This window comes from Sceloporus occidentalis, unplaced genomic scaffold (genome assembly GCF_023333645.1).
Source record: "Sceloporus occidentalis isolate IW3139 unplaced genomic scaffold, rSceOcc1.0.p SCAF_40, whole genome shotgun sequence".
Classification (NCBI taxonomy): Eukaryota; Metazoa; Chordata; class Lepidosauria; order Squamata; family Phrynosomatidae; genus Sceloporus; species Sceloporus occidentalis.
This window is the reverse complement of record NW_028317020.1, coordinates 6,287,115-6,306,622: the sequence shown is the minus strand read 5'-3', so window position 1 is coordinate 6,306,622 and position 19,508 is coordinate 6,287,115. Positions and strand designations below refer to the sequence as shown.

At 42.0% G+C, this 19,508-nt stretch overlaps 1 protein-coding gene across 6 annotated transcripts in view; it reads left to right on the top strand.

The window, feature by feature from the left end:
* The window catches only part of CIT (citron rho-interacting serine/threonine kinase), a 76,449-nt gene that overhangs the window by 46,394 nt on the left and 10,547 nt on the right, over positions 1–19,508 (top strand). For 2 of the 6 annotated variants that reach the window (XM_089489413.1, XM_089489410.1), the window contains 17 exons: positions 3,705–3,902; positions 6,847–7,040; positions 7,268–7,403; positions 7,619–7,723; positions 7,926–8,066; positions 8,290–8,397; positions 9,337–9,454; positions 9,540–9,704; positions 10,168–10,305; positions 10,443–10,623; positions 10,759–10,850; positions 11,213–11,317; positions 11,453–11,622; positions 12,469–12,549; positions 12,863–12,998; positions 13,133–13,272; positions 15,183–15,275. In XM_089489413.1, coding sequence (XP_089345539.1) covers positions 3,705–3,902; positions 6,847–7,040; positions 7,268–7,403; positions 7,619–7,723; positions 7,926–8,066; positions 8,290–8,397; positions 9,337–9,454; positions 9,540–9,704; positions 10,168–10,305; positions 10,443–10,623; positions 10,759–10,850; positions 11,213–11,317; positions 11,453–11,622; positions 12,469–12,549; positions 12,863–12,998; positions 13,133–13,272; positions 15,183–15,275 — 2,301 coding nt within the window. Of the gene's footprint in view, positions 1–3,704; positions 3,903–6,846; positions 7,041–7,267; positions 7,404–7,618; positions 7,724–7,925; positions 8,067–8,289; positions 8,398–9,291; positions 9,455–9,539; positions 9,705–10,167; positions 10,306–10,442; positions 10,624–10,758; positions 10,851–11,212; positions 11,318–11,452; positions 11,627–12,442; positions 12,550–12,862; positions 12,999–13,132; positions 13,273–15,182; positions 15,276–19,508 lie in introns of all 6 variants that reach the window. The other 4 variants (XM_089489411.1, XM_089489408.1, XM_089489409.1 and 1 more) reach the window with 3 other exon arrangements.

Below are 19,508 nucleotides of genomic sequence, written 5' to 3'. Positions count from 1 at the left end.
AAGAGGAAGATTCCAGAGAGGAAGAGGAAGAGGCAGGGACGGTAAAGCAGGAAGGTTCTGACGCCAGCAGGCTTCAGGTAGGGGGCAGGTTGACCGGTTTCATTCATGCCTGGGAAGAGATCACCTCAGACCCCTGGGTCCTTCGCATCATCGAACAAGGCTATGCTCTGGAGCTTACTCACCTACCTGCCCGGAAATTACTGTTGTCCATGCCCCCTGCAGATCCTTGGAAAAGATCGGGTTTCTTCTCGATGCTCAACAACTTAATTCACGAAAGAGCTCTGGTCCCTGTTCCTCATCAGGAGATAGGAGAGGGAGCCTACTCTCACGTCTTTGTCGTGCCAAAGCCGTCCGGGAAATTCAGGCTAATAATCAACCTACAGGTGGTGAACACCTGTATAAGATACAACAGGTTCCGGATGGAATCCCTGAAGTCCGCCAGAGAGATCATTTCTTCGGGGGACTTCATGGTCACCAAAGACCTGCGGGATGCCTATTTACATGTTCCCATCAGAAGAGACCACCAAAGATTCCTCCGTCTGGCTGTTCCATTACCTCAAGGTATTCGACATTTTCAGTTTCGGGCTCTTCCTTTTGGAATTGCTTCAGCACCTCGGATCTTCACGAAGCTCATGTCGGTGGTCGTGGCCTTTCTGAGGCATAAAGGTGGTCCCATATCTGAACGATTGGCTCCTCGTAGCGGCCTCAGCAACTCTGCTCCAGTCCCATCTGGAGTTTTCTCTTAGGACCCTCCATGACCTAGGATGGCTAGTAAACAGACTCAAGTCACAGTTGCTTCCAAACAGACGTCGTACCTTTCTGGGAATGATCCTCGATTCACACGTACAGAAGACGTTTCTCCCTCGGGACAAGATCCTAAGATTGAGGGAATTCACACACGTGGTCCTAACGAACAAGTCAGTGTCCATCAGAGCCATCATGTCTTTGCTCGGTCTAATGACCTCCTCCATCTCAGCGGTTCCCTGGGAACTTGCTCACGCAAGACCTCTTCAACAGTTCCTGCTGGATCACTGGGATCGCTCCAGGATGTCCTTTCGCAAGAAGGTCCAACTTTCGCCCTTCGTTCGGGAGTCACTCCGATGGTGGCTCACAGCCAAGAATCTTTCACAGGGGCTCTTTTGGCAGACGAGAGACTGGGTGGTAATTTCCACCGACGCCAGTTTGAGAGGCTGGGGTGCTGTTATGGGAAGCAATATTACCCAGGGAACTTGGTCTCCTCGGGAATCAGGCCTGCACATCAATTTTCTAGAACTGTTAGCGGTCTGGAGGGCTCTAAGGTTCTGGTCTGTAATCCTGCGACACAAGTCCATCAGGATCCTTTCAGACAACGTCACCGTTGTGGCCTATCTTTCCAAACAAGGTGGCACCAGAAGCAGGCGCCTGCAGACCCTGACCGCTCAGATTTGCCGATGGGCGGAGTTCAGTCACTGCACTCTCTCCGCGGTTCATCTCAAGGGTTCACTGAATCAGGAGGCCGATTACCTCAGCAGGAACTCAGTACTTCCGGGAGAATGGTCCTTAAACAAAAGGGTCTTCGCCTTCATCACAAAGAAATGGGGTACTCCTCGGATAGACCTGATGGCCACGCACCTAAACAAACAGGTAAAGGAGTTTTTTTCTCTCTCTCCAGTCGGCCGTCCCCGAGCCCTGGAAGCACTCTCGCAGACCTGGGACTTCGATCTCGCATATTTTTTTCCTCCGCTTCCCCTTATCTCCAGAGTGCTCCGGAAGATTCGGGAAAACCCTCAAAGTGTCATCCTGGTTGTTCCTTTCTGGCCTCGAAGAATCTGGTTTTCGGACCTTACCAACCTGGCCGTAGACGAACCCATGCTTCTTCCTCAGGTGAAGGATATTCTCGTTCAAGGCCCTGTTCTCCACCCAGATCCCTCCCGGCTCAACCTCTCAGCATGGCTTCTGAAAGGGAGATCCTGACCTCAAGGGGATTAACTTCATCAGTAGTGGAAACGATTCTCTCCAGCCGCAAGAAAACTACGGCTGCTAAATACCAGAAGGTTTGGGAAACGTTCATCACCTGGTGCAATGGGCACGAAGTATCCTCCATCCATCCGTGAGGTGCTGCGCTTTTTACAAGACGGCTTTGATAAGGGGTTACAACCTGCTACTATCAAGGTCCAGATCTCAGCTCTCAGCAACTTCTTGGACTCCAATCTGGCTTCCCATCCCTGGATCTCCAGATTTTCTAAGGGGATGTGCAGACTTTGCCCTAGGCTCCGTCTGTCGGTTCCACCTTGGGACCTTAACCTCGTGTTGCACCAACTCATTCTCCTTTTGAGCCTCTAGAGGATACCTCTCTAAAGCTGCTCACCTACAAAGTTGTCCTTCTAGTAGCCCTCACTTCCGCTAGGAGGGTGAGTGAGCTCCAGGCTCTCTCCAGAGTGGAACCTTTTCTCAGGATTCTGCCGGACTGCATTATCCTCCGTTTACCACCAGAGTTTCTCCCTAAAGTAGTCTCACCTTTCCATTCGGATCAGGAGATCGTCTTACCTACTTTATGTCCGGATCCCAAGAATCCCATGGAGCTGGAACTCCACTCGCTAGACCTGCGGAGGTGTATCCTGTCTTATCTCTCGCGTACGTCTGCCTGGAAGACATCCAACGCTCTCTTCCTGTCCTTTGCGGGGACCCGCAAGGGCAGAGCAGTGTCCAGGGCTTCCATAAGCCGCTGGCTTAAGGACGCAATCACCTTATGTTACATCTCCGCGGGAAGAGTACCTCCCTCCGGCCTGAAGGCACACTCGACCAGATCCGTCTCGACTTCCTGGGCTGAACTCTCCGGGGTGAATCCGTCTCTCATTTGCAAGGCAGCGACCTGGAGGTCGATTCATACGTTCGTAAGGCACTACAGGCTGAATCTTCATCTCTCTGACGAGTCTCAATTTGGTCGTCTTGTCCTGCAGACTGGAATCCTTCCCTCCCTATCTCGCTAATTATTCTCATGTGCCACCTGGAATGGGAAGGATAGTGAGAATTCTTACCTGGGAATTCCTTTTCCTTGTCCATTTCCAAGGTGGCACACTTTTACTCCCACCCATTAAATTTACTTTTGCTTGTCTATTATTTGTCCTTCTTTTTAACCACACTGGGGAGGAAGGGGGAGGTCTCCTTTTTTTATAGTATTTCCTGCCCTACCTGGTAGGCGGAGCCTTCTTCTCATGTGCCACCTTGGAAATGGACAAGGAAAAGGAATTCCCAGGTAAGAATTCTCACTTTGTTTGCTAAGCTACTTGTAATTCCATAGGTGAATTCCTTTTCAACGGAGAAGTTCATAGTACTTCAGGAGTTGATGATGCACTTGTACAAAGTTTATGTCCTGTAGGTACATTCAATGCACCTTCCTAATACCTTGATGATCTGGATCCCAGGTGCAAATGAATTCAGAAGAGTACCAGTTGAAATTAGTTAGCTCACAGTTCATAATTATAATTCGCACCAACTCAGCCATTAGTCCTTTTCGGCAAAAACAAGGAATAGATGAAAGTTCATGTGCCAAAAAAAAATAAAAAATAACCTTAGAAATTGTGGATGCTTGAAAATTGTGTTATTTTAAATGTTAATACAGATCTGTTGTGTTTCATGAATCCTACAATTTACCGTTCATACGCTAAATGTAACATCTCCTAATGCAAATCCTGCATATTCCTATTTTAATATTTGTGTTACAGGTTCTTACTGACTTGGAAGATCAGTTGAATCGCATGAGCGAAGAAAACGCAGAACTGAACAATCAAAATTTCTATTTGACCAAGCAGCTAAATGATGTGCAGGGAGCGACTGAGGAAATGGTGCAGTTCCGAAGCGAAGTGGATCATCTAAGACGGGAGATCACAGAGAGGGAGATGCAGCTAACAAGCCAGAAACAGGTGTGTTTGTGTGTCTGTATGTGTATATATATACAAAATCAACAGGGGATCAAATACAATTTTCCTTCACACTATATATATATATATATATATATATATATATATATATATATATATATATATATATATATATATATATATATATAGTGAAGGGAAATTGTATTTGATCCCCTGTTGATTTTGTACATTTGCCCACTAACAAAGACATGGTCAGTCTATAATTTTAGTGGTAGGTTTATTTGAGCAGTGAAAGACAGAATAACAACAAAAAATCCAGAATAATGCATTTCAAATAAATTATAAATTGATTTGCATTTTACTCAGCAAGATGTCTGGCTCCCAGGTGTCTTTCATACAGGTAACGAGGTGAGATTAGGAGCACTCTCTTAAAAGGAGTGTTCCTAATCTCAGTTTTGTACCTGTATAAAAGACACCTGTCCACAGAAGCAATCAATCAGATTCAAAACTCTCCACCATGGCTAAGACCAAAGAGCTGTCCAAGGATATCAGGGACAAGATTGTAGACCTACACAAGGCTGGAATCGGCTACAAGACCATCGCCAAGCAGCTTGGTAAGAAGGTGACAACCGCTGGTGCAAATGGAAGAAACACAAAATAACTACCAATCTCCCTCGGTCTGGGGCTCCATGCAAGATCTCTTCCTGTACATGTACAGGCACGTCTGAAGTGATTCAGAGGAGAACTGGTTGAAATTGTTGCGCTCAGATGAGACCAAAATTTTGGCCTCAACTGGCCGTGTTTGGAGGAGGAGGAATGCTGCCTATGACCCCAAGAACAGCATCCCCACCTTCAAACATGGAGATGGAAACATTATGCTTTGTGCGTGTTTTTCTGCTAAGGGGACAGAACAACAGGTATTCCAGCACGACAATGACCCAAAACACACATTAAGAAGCACATTAAATTCCTGGAGTGGCCTAGCCAGTCTCCAGACCTTAATCCCATAGAAAATCTGTGGAGGGAGCTGAAGGTCAGCCTCGAAACCTTAATGACTTGGAGAGGATCTGCAAAGAGAAGTGGGACAAAATCCTTCCTGAGATGTGTGCAAACCTGGTGGCCAACTACAAGAAACGTAAATGTTTCCTTCACTGTGTGTGTGTGTGTGTATGTATATGTGTGTGTGTGTGTGTGTATGTATATGTGTGTATATATATATATATATGTATATATGTATATAATACTGTATTGGCTCGGATATAGGCCGCACCCTAAAAGTTAGGTGCTTTTTTTTTAATGAAAAAGGTTTCTGCCCCCCCCCCCGAGTTAACAGAAGAAAAATCAAATCAGTATTTAGTGTGACCATCATTTGCCTTCAAAACAACATCAATTCTTCTAGGTACATTTGCACAATGTCAGGGATTTTGCAGACATCAAGTTAGGCGTATGATTAAACAATTTTACCAAACAGGTGCTAATGATCATCAATATGATACATGGCTTGGAACACAATCGTTAACTGAAACAGGAACAGCTGTTTACGAGGAGTGAAACTTGGTAAGGAACAACCAAACAAGATGGCTGAAGACGGTTAAATGTCAAGTCACACAGCGTGGCAAGACTAAGCACAGCAACAAGACACAAGGTATTTATACTGCATCAGGAACGTATTTTCCATGCAGAAATTACAAGGGCGACAGGAGTTCCAGATGTTCAGTCTAAACTGTTTTGAAGAAGCACAAAGAAACAGACAAGGTTTAGCAGTGGTCGCCAAGGAAACTTAGCGGAGCAACTAAAAGACACATCATGCTTACTGTCCAGCAGTGCCATGAGCTCAGTATTGGCAAAAAAATATGGAACCCTGGTACACCCATATACTGCCTGGATAAATCTGGTCTGAAGTGGTCTTCATGGAAGATTTGAATCCAAAAAGCCATACCTTTTACATAGAAGCAAGGCCAAGCGACTCAAATATTCACGAAAAAACACAGGAACTGAGTTGAAGAAAAATGGCTGCAGGTGCTATAGACTGATGAGTCAGAATTTAAAATATTTGGCTGTAGTAGAAGGCAGTTTGTTGCCAAAGGTCTGAAAAGCGGTACAAGAATGAGGAAATGGTGAAGCATGGTGGAGATACCGTGCAAGTTTGGGGCTGCATTTCTGCAAATGGAGTTGAATTGGTCAGAATTAATGCTAAGAAGTACAGGCAGATACGGTATCATTCAAAACCATCAAGAAGGCACCTGATTGGCCCTAGAATTATTTTGTACCATGACATACGATCCTGAACATGCAGCCAAAGTCATTAAGAACTATCTTCAGCATAAAGAACAAGGATTCCTGAAAGTGATGGTATGTCCCCAACATAGCCCTGATCTCAAACTCATTGAGTCTGTCTGGTATTAGATGAAGAGAGAGAAGCAACTGAGGCTGCCTGAATACACAGAGCTGTGATTAGTCCTCCAAAATGCTTGGAACAACCTACCTGCCAAGTTCCTTAAAGTGCGTGCAAGTGTACCTAAAAGAATTGATGCTGTTTCGAAGGTTGGTCACACCAAATATTGATTTGGTTTAGATTCGTCTTCTGTTCACTCACTTTAACAAAATACAAGTGATGAAAAAAAGTTAATGTCTATAACATTTATAATTTATTTAAAAAACTGTTATTTTTGAAAGCATGCCTTCTTTACAGCCTTTTTTCACTCCTGCCTAAAACGTACTGTGTGTGCGTGTGTATATAAAATATATATATATATATCACTCATTGAATCAGTGCACACCCAGCAAATACTAATTAAAAACACCTATCTGAAGCATGAATATTGAGTATTCCCTCACAATATATGGCTATATATATTACAGGAAGCGTTAAATACCATCATTCACTGTGATTTTTATTACAGTCACCTAATAACAGCTGCCATGATGTACTTTATCTAACACCGTACTCTGGTTATATCACTTTGAATGCTTTCTCTCTTTGTAGACGATGGAGGCTCTGAAAACAACATGCACAATGTTAGAGGAGCAGGTGATGGATCTTGAGGCATTAAACGATGAGCTGCTTGAAAAGGAACGCCAGTGGGAGAGTTGGAGAAGCTCATTAGAGGATGAGAAGACCCAGTTTGAATGTAGGCTTCGAGAGGTACAGAGGCTATTAGATACAGAAAAACAGAGCAGGTGAGCTTTCTGAATATGGAGACTGCAATTCATATGCGTACCAATTGTTCTGATGATTAGTGTTCAAGTGAGACTGGTGTTTGTTCTTAGAGGTGGTGGGTAAATTTAATGTTCACACACTGTCAGAATAACCAGAAAATGTAAACCACAACTGTCTAGGTTTTCCACAGAGCTTGGCTTTGAGGTAAGGATTCTGTTAAATTCACCTGATATTATTTTCGTTGAAGGGTGCGAGCAGATCAACGTAGTACAGAGTCTCGCCAGATGGTGGAGCTGGCTGTTAAAGAGCACAAAGCTGAGATTTTAGCTCTACAACAAGCACTAAAAGATCAAAAACTCAAGACTGAAAGTCTTTCTGATAAGGTCAGTAATAGAATAATAAACTGTAAATAATTGACTGGTAACTTTATTTCTAATAACCCATTTGTTGACTTAAGTAATTTTTTAGTAAATCATAATTCTAGTTAAAAACTTGCCTGTGTCACGTGCGTTAAATCAAAACGTTAAAAAGAAAAGCTGAAGTAAGCATGAAGTAACGTTTGCCTTAATACCTGAGGTCTTCCACTCTATTACCACAGCTAAATGATTTGGAAAAGAAACACACCATGCTGGAAATGAACGCACGCAGCTTGCAGCAAAAACTGGAGACCGAACGAGAGCTAAAACAACGCCTTTTAGAAGAGGTAGGTGGTTGTGAAGTGATCTTAGTCGACGTCAAGTGTGTTTGTTAATTGTCTTGGTCTGCTGAATGACACCAAGAAGGAAAATCCATACATTTAAGTGTTCTGTGTCTAAAGTGTATTTTTTAAAATGATGGTCAAACATTAAAGGACTAATTTAAAAAGTGCTTGCAGTCTACTGAAATCGTTTTTTTGTGAAGAGCAGCAGGCTAAGCTACAACAGCAGATGGACCTGCAGAAGAATCACATCTTCCGTTTGACCCAAGGGCTTCAAGAGGCACTAGATCAAGCGGACCTGCTAAAAACTGAGAGGAGTGACTTGGAATATCAGTTGGAGAACATGCAGGTATTTTAAAGTACTAATATGTTAAACTTCATTCATCATGTAACATTTAGAAATCAGCTGATCAATTTTAAATAAAAAAAGTAGCCCAAAAATCTAAGTAGCAGCTTACAATTCTTAAATGATGGCTACCAGACTTCTGAGATTTGTCCTTCCCTACACTCGGGTATGACCAGGTCATAAGATCGTTTCACCTTAATCACAGTCAATTTGTATTCCATATCAGGCTCTTTATTCTCATGAAAAAGTGAAGATGGAAGGAACAATATCACAACAAACCAAACTCATTGATTTCTTACAAGCGAAAATGGATCAACCATCAAAGAAAAAAAAGGTACAAAAACTGGACATTTTGAGATCCTCTCAAACATGAGGCATCACCGTATACCAAGGTCTGCTCTGATGGGATAACCTTGGCAAATATTTAGCTTTTTTTTGTCAAATTGTAGCGTATAAATAAAAGGGGCATCACCGGTAAAATACACTTTATTGAAGTAGAAAATAAAAAAAAAATAAGACAATAGAGACTCAATCACACTTAACACAGTGAATACATTCTTTCACTAGACCCCTTATTGATTTGAACGTGGATTATTTCACCTGTGGATTCCTGATAGCCTATGCTATTATGTAGACAAATCGACTGACTGTGTGGTTTTCACATCAGACACTTGCAGACCTTTGTTAATTAAGCTAATTTTGAATGGCGAATGAATCAAATTGTGGTGACTTTCTGTTATGTCCACTGCAGTGTTTACTTGGGAAACACTATGTAGTGTCACAATTCTCTCACTTTCCTAAGGTTTCTACCCCAGCCTGCTGATACAGGCTTCCATAGCATACGAGGCTGCAGAAAGAAATGTAAGCGCTTTTTTGAAATGTGGACGCATATATTTTCTAAATGAGTCCTTATAGAGACATCCAATCGTTCATGTTGTGAATTACAAAAACACTTAATGGTCAGATACCATTTGCCGATAGTGTTCTCAGTTTATAATAAATCACTTGTTGGCATTTAGCGAACAATTGGCAAATAAGCGCCCCTCTTCACTAAATGGATCATTTCTAGTATATGCGACTTGCTGTTAGTAATGCATTATTCTGGTGGTGGAACTGGGAAATTAACAGTTTTGGCTATGAGAGCATCCGTGATCATAGGTCACTATATATATCTATAAAGGTTTTTTTTATTTATCTAAGGCTACATTATCCCATTTTATTTTGGCAGAGTTTGTTTGGCAGGCGCAGAGATGACCCCTCTCAGGCCTCACAGATTCCTTTGCAGTATAATGAACTTAAAGTAGCCTTGGAAAAGGAGAAAGCACGGACAGCAGAACTAGAGGATGTACTTCAGAAAACTCGGATAGAACTGCGCTCTGCCAGAGAGGAAGGTACAGTCGCTGTTTACGTTCTTTTTGCAAAACATTTCACCGATTGTGCCAGAATTTAGGAAGATCCTCTCTCTCTTTTTGGCAGCTGCACACTTAAAGGTGGCAGATCATCCAGTTCCTTCTACGCCCGGTACTGCAAGGCAGCAAATAATCATGTCAGCGTTGGTTCGGTCTCCTGAGCATCAGCCCAATGCGGTCAGCTTGCTGGCTCCTCAGTCTAGCAGGAGAAAGGAGTCCTCTGCACCTGAAGGTGACTATTACTTGTACAATAACAATATACACATGATTTTCCACGTTCAAATAGGTGGTCTTCATCTATTTTATTATATCTACTTGAAAAGCATGATGAAAATACGTGTCTATATCACAAAGCCAGCTTAACGTAGATCTGGCAAAACATATATTTATTTTTATCCAGTCCTATTAAGCTCTTGTGTTTGTGCTTGTGTGTAAAACTGACAAACTTTAATGAGACTTTCTATTGCTTTTCCCTGTATACATTCTTTATATTATCTGGCTTTTTGTAGCCATTACAGCCATCTGTAGCCATTTGTAGTCATCTGGCTTTTTGTAGCCATAACTGTCCATCTCAGAAGTAGTAAAATGTGGCCTCTCTCATATGTACTTGTATAGCCTCTCTCTCTATATATATTGTAAATCTGGCCAGATTCGTAATTTCTACATGTATTTTCCGTGTTTTTCCTTTGCTTTAGAATTCAGTCGTCGCCTTAAAGAAAGAATGCATCATAACATTCCTCACAGATTTAATGTTGGGCTAACGATGAGAGCAGCCAAATGTTCCGTGTGTTTGGACACTGTGCATTTTGGGCGTCAAGGGGCAAAATGCGTAGGTAAGGAATATCCTTCATTCTTTCAGTAGTTTTTCGTAGTTGTTTTTTTAAAGGCCCACCATCTCGGTTTGTAGACACACCTAACATTTCTGCTGAGCAAAGTTGTTAATATCCATCTCTGTTTGTTTTTCTATAAGAATGTCAGGTCATGTGTCACCCAAAGTGTTCCTCCTGCCTCCCAGCTACATGTGGCCTCCCTGCAGAATATGCCACACATTTCACCGAAGCCTTTTGTAGAGAGAAAATGAATTCACCAGGGATGCAGCTGAAAGAACCAAGTGGTTCAGTGCGCCTGGAAGGCTGGATGAAGATTCCCAGGTATAAATGTCCCAAAACCCATTCCTGTCCCAAAAACCAATCTTGGACCATAGTGATACCTTGTCTGAAATCTGCTTCTCCTTTTTCATCCTGCATTTTCTGTGTCCTCATCCCAGAACTGTCGTCTCTTTGCAGGAACAATAAACGTGGACAGCAGGGCTGGGACAGGAAGTACGTTGTCTTAGAAGGATCTAAAATATTAATATTTGACTCTGAATTAAAAGAAGGTGTGTTCATTCTCCTTATACCTCTCTCCTTCGCAGAACGTAATTATGAGAGTGTAAGGCGGCAACTTTTCGGTTTCACAATACATAATCTGCTTTCACAATTTAATTAGCTACACAACACTACTCCTTTCACATGCCTTCAGGTCTACTTCATTGACTTCTTGCTGGCGTTGTTTCAAATGTTGTAAGTGATCAACACAGAAGCAATAAAGTCTTGCTCAGGAACCCCTTAACATGCTTTATGTCATTTGCAAACACGCCATCAGCAATACAACCTCACCAATCGACATGGAAAATTGCAATTTAATATATATTCTTGTTATGTTATTTTAAGACATGTTGTTTAAATGTATTTTTTCAAGGTGGACAACGACCAGTTGAGGAGTTTGAGCTATGTCTTCCTGATGGTGATGTGACGATCCATGGGGCTGTGGGTTCCACAGAACTTGTAAATACTGCAAAATCTGGTGAGAAGTCCCACAGAAAAAAAAATGCTCATTTAATTTACGCCTTAGTAAAAATATATTTCCCCAGCTGTAATGTGCATTCTGTCATCTTACTATATCACGTGCACAGAGATTCTGTATTTCTTACTCTCCTAGATGTGCCATATGTCATGAAAATAGAGTCCCATCCACACACCACTTGTTGGCCGGGACGCACTCTGTATTTGCTGGCGCCCAGTTTTCCTGATAAGCAGCGCTGGGTGAATACACTGGAGTCCGTGGTGGCTGGAGGGAGGGTTTCCAGGGAAAAAGCTGAAGCCGATGCAGTGAGTATGAAATGAGAAAAAAAAAAAATTTATATGTATAATCCATCTTTTAGTATAATATATTTAAATAGAAACAAATTGAGAAATATGAGAAATAGCCATAGGTTTGGTATCACTGACCAAAAAAAAAAAGTACAGTACATTTTTTTCCTTATGCTTTGGAGGACCGAAATGCTCACTTACTACTAATTTTTATAATTTTGGGAGGCATTTTGAGGATTAATGTGTCTTCAGTCCCCACAAACTTGCTGGGAACCATCCCTGACCCTCTCCTGCTGCCCAATTGCTCCATGAGAGTGAACGGGCAGCATTAACACCATGAATATGGCGATCGCAGCATTTTAGAGGTTAATGTTTGCGTCTTTAGTCCCCGCAACCTTTAAAGTGGTAAAAAATAAAATGCCTTTAACAACAATGACCTAGAAGTCGAAGGTGCTTCCAGGCCAACTGCTGTTAGACTCTGCAGCAAAGAGCTAATGATCAGATCACACCTGAGCAATAGGACTGAGCTGATCATACAGACATATAACAAGGGCATAACTGTCCCTTTAAGCCATTTATTATCAACCTTGTTTTCACTTACCTACAGTACATTTAGTTTTGTTCGGTAATAGATTTGGATTTATCACCTTTTTTATAAATAAAATTAATTTTTTAATTTAAAAAAGACCCTGTGGTTTTGCTTAGCGGTGGCTGCTCACAATTTGTAGGGCATTCCTATACCTCTTTGATTGTACCGGTACCATATCAAAACTGATCCGATATCGATGTAAAAAAAATGTCCTGCATATTAATGCTTACATAATAACGGTTAATGTAGATTTTCTCATCTATTTCTCATTGCAGAAACTACTTGGAAATTCCTTGCTGAAATTGGAAGGGGAAGACCGTTTAGATATAAACTGCACTATACCTCTCACAGAGCAGGTAAATCTAAACAGCCCCCTGCCGCAAACATCCCAGAATATCCCAGCTTGATCACCCCAGCTTGATCACAGGCACCTCTATTAAAAACACAATGAAGCCGCTTGTTTTCAGGCAGGGATACACAGAATTCCTAATCTGGTTGCGTCTCCCAAGGATTGGAGATGTGTAACCCTGCTGTACTCCATCTCGAAGTCGCCTACTGAGGAAACCCCTTGCTTCTGTCACAAGTTTATTGGCATCCTTGAAGAAGCAGTCAAAATTGTTAGATCCAGACAAATGCACTTAATTCCTTTTTTTATTATTTGTTTTACAGGTCGTGTTGGTCGGTGCAGAGGAGGGATTGTATGCATTGAATGTCCTGAAGAATTCTCTTACGCACATCCCTGGGGTGGGTGCAGTATTTCAGGTTCATATTGTCAAGGAACTAGACAAACTTCTTTTAATAGCAGGTAATCATCTTAATCTGATTGCATTACTTCTTTGCAACCTTATGTAGAAATGACTGTATGGTAAAAAAAGAGATAGTCACCCCTAAGCATACTTTACTTTGGTCAACTGTGTATATTCCAATTTGACTTTTAAGGAGAAGAAAGGGCTCTGTGTCTGATTGATGTGAAGAAGGTAAAGCAGTCTCTGGCTCAATCTCATCTGCCAGCGCAGCCGGAAATCTCTCTCTCTGTTTTTGAAGCTGTTAAAGGATGTCATCTTTTTGCTGCAGGAAAAGTAAGTAAACCACTTCTGTAGGACGTAGACTATCTGGAAATGTATTTTTAGGCGACATCCATGACTGAAGGTGATGATAATAGAACCACTATGCACCTTACAGTATTTTCTTGCTTCTGTGTACAATCTTGCATTTATTTCTTGCTGTGAACACAGTATCTCACTGTTAACAAGCAGTCCCAGTGAAACCGTCTTTCCATCTTCCTTACGATCATAATGCAATTTAGTGCATTTAATTTCAGTTCGGTCTTCGCAGCAGTCTTACAGGTTCATTGCGCTGATCTGTCTCACAAAGCGGCAATCCGATTGTGTGCTGATCATCCCGCGCCGGGAAGTATAATACTAATAGTATAAATACTGGGCGAGCAGCACACTGAGGGACCTTATAGACACACGGAACTTACAGGAGCTAAGTGGGAGCAGAATAGATGCTGAAAAATGCACACGGCAGACAAGCAAGATAAGAGAGGAAAATGGGAAGAAGATATGAAAAGGGTGAAGAAAATATGTCGGCAAGTGAGGTGCAAAAGAAAGAATAGTAACAAAGGGAAAAAAAGACCACAAGAGGCAGAATGCAGAGAAAAAAGAAGAGAAGGCCCTTCCTGTGTACTTGCTTTAGGACCCAAATGTCATTAATTTGTCCTTGATTAAGTCATATCTTGCTAACCTTCTCTTTCTCATTTAAATTGACGTTACCTCTTTCCAAGTTATCCAAAACAAAAACAGTTTATGTATGAGAGTAGCGTTTACGTCACACAATGTTGGCCAGAGCTCTAAAGTGTATTTAAAAAAAAAAAACAAAAAAAAAAAAAACCATAGCATGAACATTTCTCTATTTTCATTGGTTTACAATGTAACAACATAAACTGTATCAATTTAGTGGATATGAAATTATTAATCATCTTAATACTAAGGCAAGGTGTGGTATATCTAGTGCAGAGTAACAATTGTTAAAATTAACACACATGCCGAAAATGCTGTATTGAGTCCAAGAAACAAAGATAAACTCACTGGGAATTTAGCTAGTAAGGTATGAAAACCCTCACTTAAGCTTGCTCTCTCCACCTAATGTATCGGTTTGTTTTAGTCTGTCAATTCTTGTCTTGCCATACCCAATGAATATATGTACTGTATTAGGCGCTGGGTAAATTGTTGGCGCTATATAAATAAAAGATAATAATAATAATTGTTAAATGAACAGTGTTGCTGCCTGTTTTAGTACGTTCCAATAGAGATGGAATATGGAAAGCCTGACGCTTCATGGTCAATAGTGCCATCTAGTGGCGTAAGGATAAAAATAAGACCCGCAAATGCCAGACTGCATTGCTGCAGTTCTGAGATTATTATTATTATTTATTGTTTTATATAGCGCTGTCAAATTCCGTAGCTAAATGCAAATAGCAACATTAGGTGAACATAGAATAAAATTGTAATTACATTAGCCTTTGTGACCTTGGAGGTCTCGTCGTCGGTATACCTTTTACTACGATGGCCCATAAAAGATATCACCTTCATAAAAAGAATCATGTACAATGTTTTATAAATTGATTTGCGGTCTTAAGAATAAGATATTGCATTGTGCAATTTGCGGAATGCCGATCAGATGCAACCATCGGATCCACTCGTTCTGATGTAATATTGTATTGATGTGTGACATCTAACAATCAGAGCGCAAAAAACGTTCCAGTAACTGGACACTTCCCAATGGTGGTTCATCCTGTGGTCATATCAAAAGCTTAACAATATAGATGACAACTTTCACTATGCTTCACAACCTGTGGATTGGTTGCAAACCACACTGCATCCCAGAGGTCTATGGTGAGACTGTTTAAAAATATTGCTTGTATGTGACGCCGAAAGTTGCGTATAAATTAAGTTCACTGAATTCTTAATCCATTTCCTTTTTCTAGATTGAGAATGGATTGTGCATTTGTGCTGCCATGCTAAATAAAGTCGTGATCCTTCGTTACAATGAAAGCCTTGGCAAGTTTTGCATACGAAAGGTAAGCATGTGTATTTAAATGAAAGGTCTATGCAGAACCTAAGCCACACAAGCCAAGATGTCCTCCATGTTTGACAATGCGGTCAGGTGTACATCTTGCTCAATGTATGCAATCCTTGAGCAGCGCTTCGAGGGTGCATATTGCTGTGCGAGATGTGTGCGGGTTGCTCATTTGGAAGCACAAATCCTGAGTCTAGAGGAGCAACTGGCAACACTGAGATCTATTGACAACTTGGAGAGGAGTCTGCTGCTCACTGAGCAAGCTCTCTCGCAGGTAGAGGTGGGGGAGGATAGTGGGATGGAGGTACAGGACAGTCAGGCAGCTAGCTGGGTTACAGTTAGAAGGCGGGGTAGGGGGAAAAGCGCCAGGGAGGCTAGTCCTGATCTAGCACACCCCAACAAGTTTGCCCGGTTGGCAGATGAGGGGGATGTTAGTTCAGAGTTAGCAGTACTGCAGCAAGTCACTGCCTCTGACCACCAGAGGGGTGTCTGCTCCAGTAAGGAGGGAAGGAGGAGCGCAGGGCAGGCCAGACAGGTGCTGGTAGTGGGGGACTCAATTATTAGGGGGACAGACAGGGCGATCTGTCACAAAGACCGGGATCGCCGAACAGTGTGTTGTCTGCCTGGCGCTCGAGTTCGGCACATCGCGGATCGGGTTGACAGATTACTGGGAGGGGCTGGAGAAGACCCAGCAGTCATGGTGCACATTGGCACCAATGACAAAGTGAGAGGGAGGCGGAGTGTCCTTAAAAATGATTTCAGGGACTTAGGTAGCAAGCTTAAGGCAAGGACCTCCAAGGTAGTATTTTCTGAAATATTACCTGTACCACGTGCCACACCAGAGAGGCAGCGGGAGATTAGGGAGCTAAACAAGTGGCTCAGAAGCTGGTGTAGGAAGGAGGGGTTTGGGTTCATGGAGAACTGGGCCGACTTCTCTGTCGGATACAGGCTCTACGGTAGGGACGGGCTGCACCTCAATGGGGAGGGTGCAGCTGTGCTTGGGGAGAAGATGGTCAGAAGGGTGGAGGAGTGTTTAAACTAGGGAAAGGGGGGGAGGGAAACTACAATATAGACGGGGAAGATAGTGTAGATAGAGAGCTGGGGCTTATAAATGTACCTGGGGGTGGAGCAGAGGGAGGGGTTAGAATAGTTAATAGGGATAGGCTTCATAGGGAAAAAAACCATACACCTCTAAATTGTATGCTTACTAATGCCAGAAGTCTGACCAATAAAACTGACGAACTGGAGTTAATAATGTCTGAAGAAAATTATGACATAGTGGGTATAACAGAGACATGGTTGGATGATAGCTATGACTGGGCGGTTAACATACAGGGGTATAGTCTATTCAGGAAGGATCGGAAAAAACGAAAAGGGGGAGGAGTTTGCCTTTATGTAAAGTCCAGCCTAAAGGCCACACTGCGGGAGAATATATGTGAGGGAAATGATAATGTGGAGTCATTATGGGTAGAAATATATGGAAAGAAAAATAATAAAATACTGAACGGGGTTTGCTATAAGCCACCAAATATAATGGAAGCAGCAGAAGATCAATTATTAAAGCAAATAAACAAGGCAGCTAATCACAATGAGGTGGTTATTATGGGGGACTTTAACTATCCCGACATAAACTGGGAAACCGAGACCTGTGAATCTCATAAAGGAAACCGGTTTCTGACTATAAGTAAGGATAATTATCTGTCCCAAATGGTACAGGACCCGACCAGAGGGGGCGCCCTACTGGACTTAATATTAACCAACAGACCTGACAGAGTAACTAATGTGCAGGTCAGGGGACATCTAGGAAATAGTGATCACAATATGATGCATTATAACTTGTCCTTCAATAAGGGAACTCTTAGAGGAGCCACAAGAACTATGCACTTTAGGAGGGCAAAGTTTGATCAACTAAGAGAAGCCCTTAACACTGTAAATTGGGAAAATGTCCTCAAAAACAAGAGTACAGACGCTCAATGGGAGATTTTTAAGAATATCTTAAATTCTCACTGTGAAAGGTACATACCGTATGGGAATAAAAGAGTCAGGAACAAGAGAAAACCAATGTGGATAAATAAAAATGTAAAGGGGGCAATAAATGGCAAAAAAAAGGCATTTAAGCTACTAAAACAGGAAGGCAGTGAGGAAGCACTAAAAAGCTATCGGGGAAAAAAATAAAATATGTAAAAATCAGATAAAAGCAGCAAAATTGGAGACAGAAAGACTCATTGCCAAAGAGAGTAAAACAAACCCCAAAATGTTCTTTAACTATATAAATAGTAAAAAGGTTAACAATGAAAGCGTTGGCCCCTTAAAAAGTAATGAGGGAGAAGTTATAGACGGGGATCAGGAAAAAGCTAATCTATTAAATATATTCTTCTCTGCTGTATTCACAGAGGAAAATGAAATGCCAGGTAATATACAGCAGGATGAGATAAATGCCCCAGTACATGTCGCCTGTCTAACCCAGGAAGAAGTGCAGTGCCGCCTAAAAAAAATCAAAATAGACAAATCACCAGGTCCAGATGGCATTCACCCCCGCGTTCTAAGGGAGTTAAGTAATGTAATAGACAGACCCCTATTTCTAATATTCAAGGACTCTATAGTGACAGGGTCTGTTCCCCAGGACTGGCGCATAGCAAATGTTGTGCCAATATTCAAAAAGGGGACAAAAAGTGACCCGGGGAATTATAGGCCTGTTAGTTTAACTTCTGTTGTGTGTAAACTGTTTGAGGGTTTCCTAAGAGATGCTATTTTGGAGTATCTCAATGAAAATAAGTGTATGACTCCATATCAGCATGGGTTTACAAGGGATCGGTCCTGTCAAACTAACCTGATCAGCTTTTATGAGGAGGTGAGCTCAAGACTGGATCGGGGTGAATCGCTGGATGTCGTATATCTTGATTTTTCCAAAGCATTTGATACGGTGCCACATAAAAGGCTCGTACATAAAATGAGAATGCTTGGGCTGGGGGAGAATGTGTGTATGTGGGTAAGTAACTGGCTCAGTGATAGGAAACAGAGGGTGGTTATTAATGGTACATACTCTGAGTGGGTGACTGTTGCTAGTGGGGTACCACAGGGGTCAGTTTTGGGTCCTATTCTTTTTAATATATTTATTAATGACCTTGTAGAGGGATTGCATAGTAAAGTATCAATCTTTGCAGACGATACTAAGCTCTGTAACGTGGTTAACACAATAGAGGACAGCGCACGAATACAAATGGATCTGCATAGGTTGGAGGCTTGGGCTGGGATGTGGCAGATGAGGTTCAACACAGATAAATGTAAGGTTATGCACATGGGGAAGAAAAATCCAGGCTGGGAATATGTATTAAATGGGAAAACACTGGGGACGACTGACATGGAAAAGGACTTAGGAGTTTTAGTTAACAGTAAATTTACCTGTAGCGACCAGTGTCAGGCAGCTGCTGCTAAGGCAAATAAAATCATGGGGTGCATCAAAAGGGGCATAGATGCCCACGACAAGGAAATAATTCTACCCCTGTACAAGTCACTAGTCAGACCACACATGGAATACTGTGTACAGTACTGGGCACCAGTGTACAAGAAAGATATAGTGGAGCTGGAGAGGGTTCAAAGACGAGCAACCAGAGTAATAAGGGGAATGGGAGGACTACAGTACCCAGAAAGATTATCAGAATTGGGGTTATTTAGTTTGGAAAAAAGACGGCTTAGGGGGGACTTAATAACTATGTATAAATATATAAGGGGACAGTACAGAGATCACTCCCAGGACCTATTTATACCCAGGACTGTATCTATAACAAGGGGACATCCTCTACGGCTGGAGGAAAGAAGGTTTCTACATCAGCACAGACGGGGGTTCTTTACAGTAAGAGCGGTGAGATTATGGAACTCTCTGCCAGAGGAAATGGTGATGGTAAACTCAATAAAAGAGTTCAAAAGGAGCCTGCACGTGTTTCTTGAAAGCAATAATATTACAAGTTATGGATATTAGATTAATAGGGACAGAACGTTGATCCAGGGATTTATTCTGATTGCCATATTTGGAGTCGGGAAGGAATTTTCCCCCTGGTATGGGGCAATTGGCATCTGCTTCATAAGGGTTTTTTGCCTTCCTCTGGATCAACACAGTAGGGACACAATATGTATATAGGTTGAACTTGATGGACTTTGGTCTTTTTTCAACCTTATGAACTATGTTACTATGTTACATTGAGATGAAGCTGTAAACTGTAGCAGAGAGGATGCA